The sequence below is a fragment of the Aptenodytes forsteri genome, unplaced genomic scaffold (assembly GCF_000699145.1).
Source record: "Aptenodytes forsteri isolate BGI_AS27 unplaced genomic scaffold, ASM69914v1 Scaffold678, whole genome shotgun sequence".
Taxonomy (NCBI): Eukaryota; Metazoa; Chordata; class Aves; order Sphenisciformes; family Spheniscidae; genus Aptenodytes; species Aptenodytes forsteri.
Window position 1 is genome coordinate 235,091 of NW_008795698.1, and position 394 is coordinate 235,484.

Here is a 394-nt window from a genome sequence, read left to right on the forward strand (position 1 = left end):
GGGGGTCGGGCCATGGCGGTGGCCGTCACCGCAGCCTGGGTTGTCTCTGGAGAGGGGCTGGAGGGTCCTGTGGGCGCAGGAGGCGGATAGGCAGGGCTGCCTGGTCCTGGCAGCCAGCTGACGTCCTGCCCCAGCCCCCGAGTCGCTGATGCAAGCGCTGGAGGACCTGGACTACCTGGCCGCCCTGGACGATGACGGGAACCTGTCAGAGGTGGGGATCATCATGTCAGAGTTCCCCCTGGACCCCCAGCTGGCCAAGGCGCTCATCGCCTCCTGCGAGTTTGACTGTGTGGAGGAGATGGTCAGCCTGGCTGCCATGCTCACAGGTACTGTGCCGAGGGGCTCAGAACCCGCTCTGCTGCTGGCATGAGGCACAGCGCAGCCCCCGGTGAGC

General features: G+C 67.5%; 1 protein-coding gene across 1 annotated transcript in view; it reads left to right on the forward strand.

Moving 5' to 3' along the window:
* The window catches only part of DQX1 (DEAQ-box RNA dependent ATPase 1), a 16,542-nt gene that overhangs the window by 8,341 nt on the left and 7,807 nt on the right, over window positions 1–394 (forward strand). The window contains exon 7 of the mRNA XM_009283161.2: window positions 135–326. Within this exon, the coding sequence (XP_009281436.1) occupies window positions 135–326 (192 nt within the window). The remainder of the gene's footprint in view (window positions 1–134; window positions 327–394) is intronic.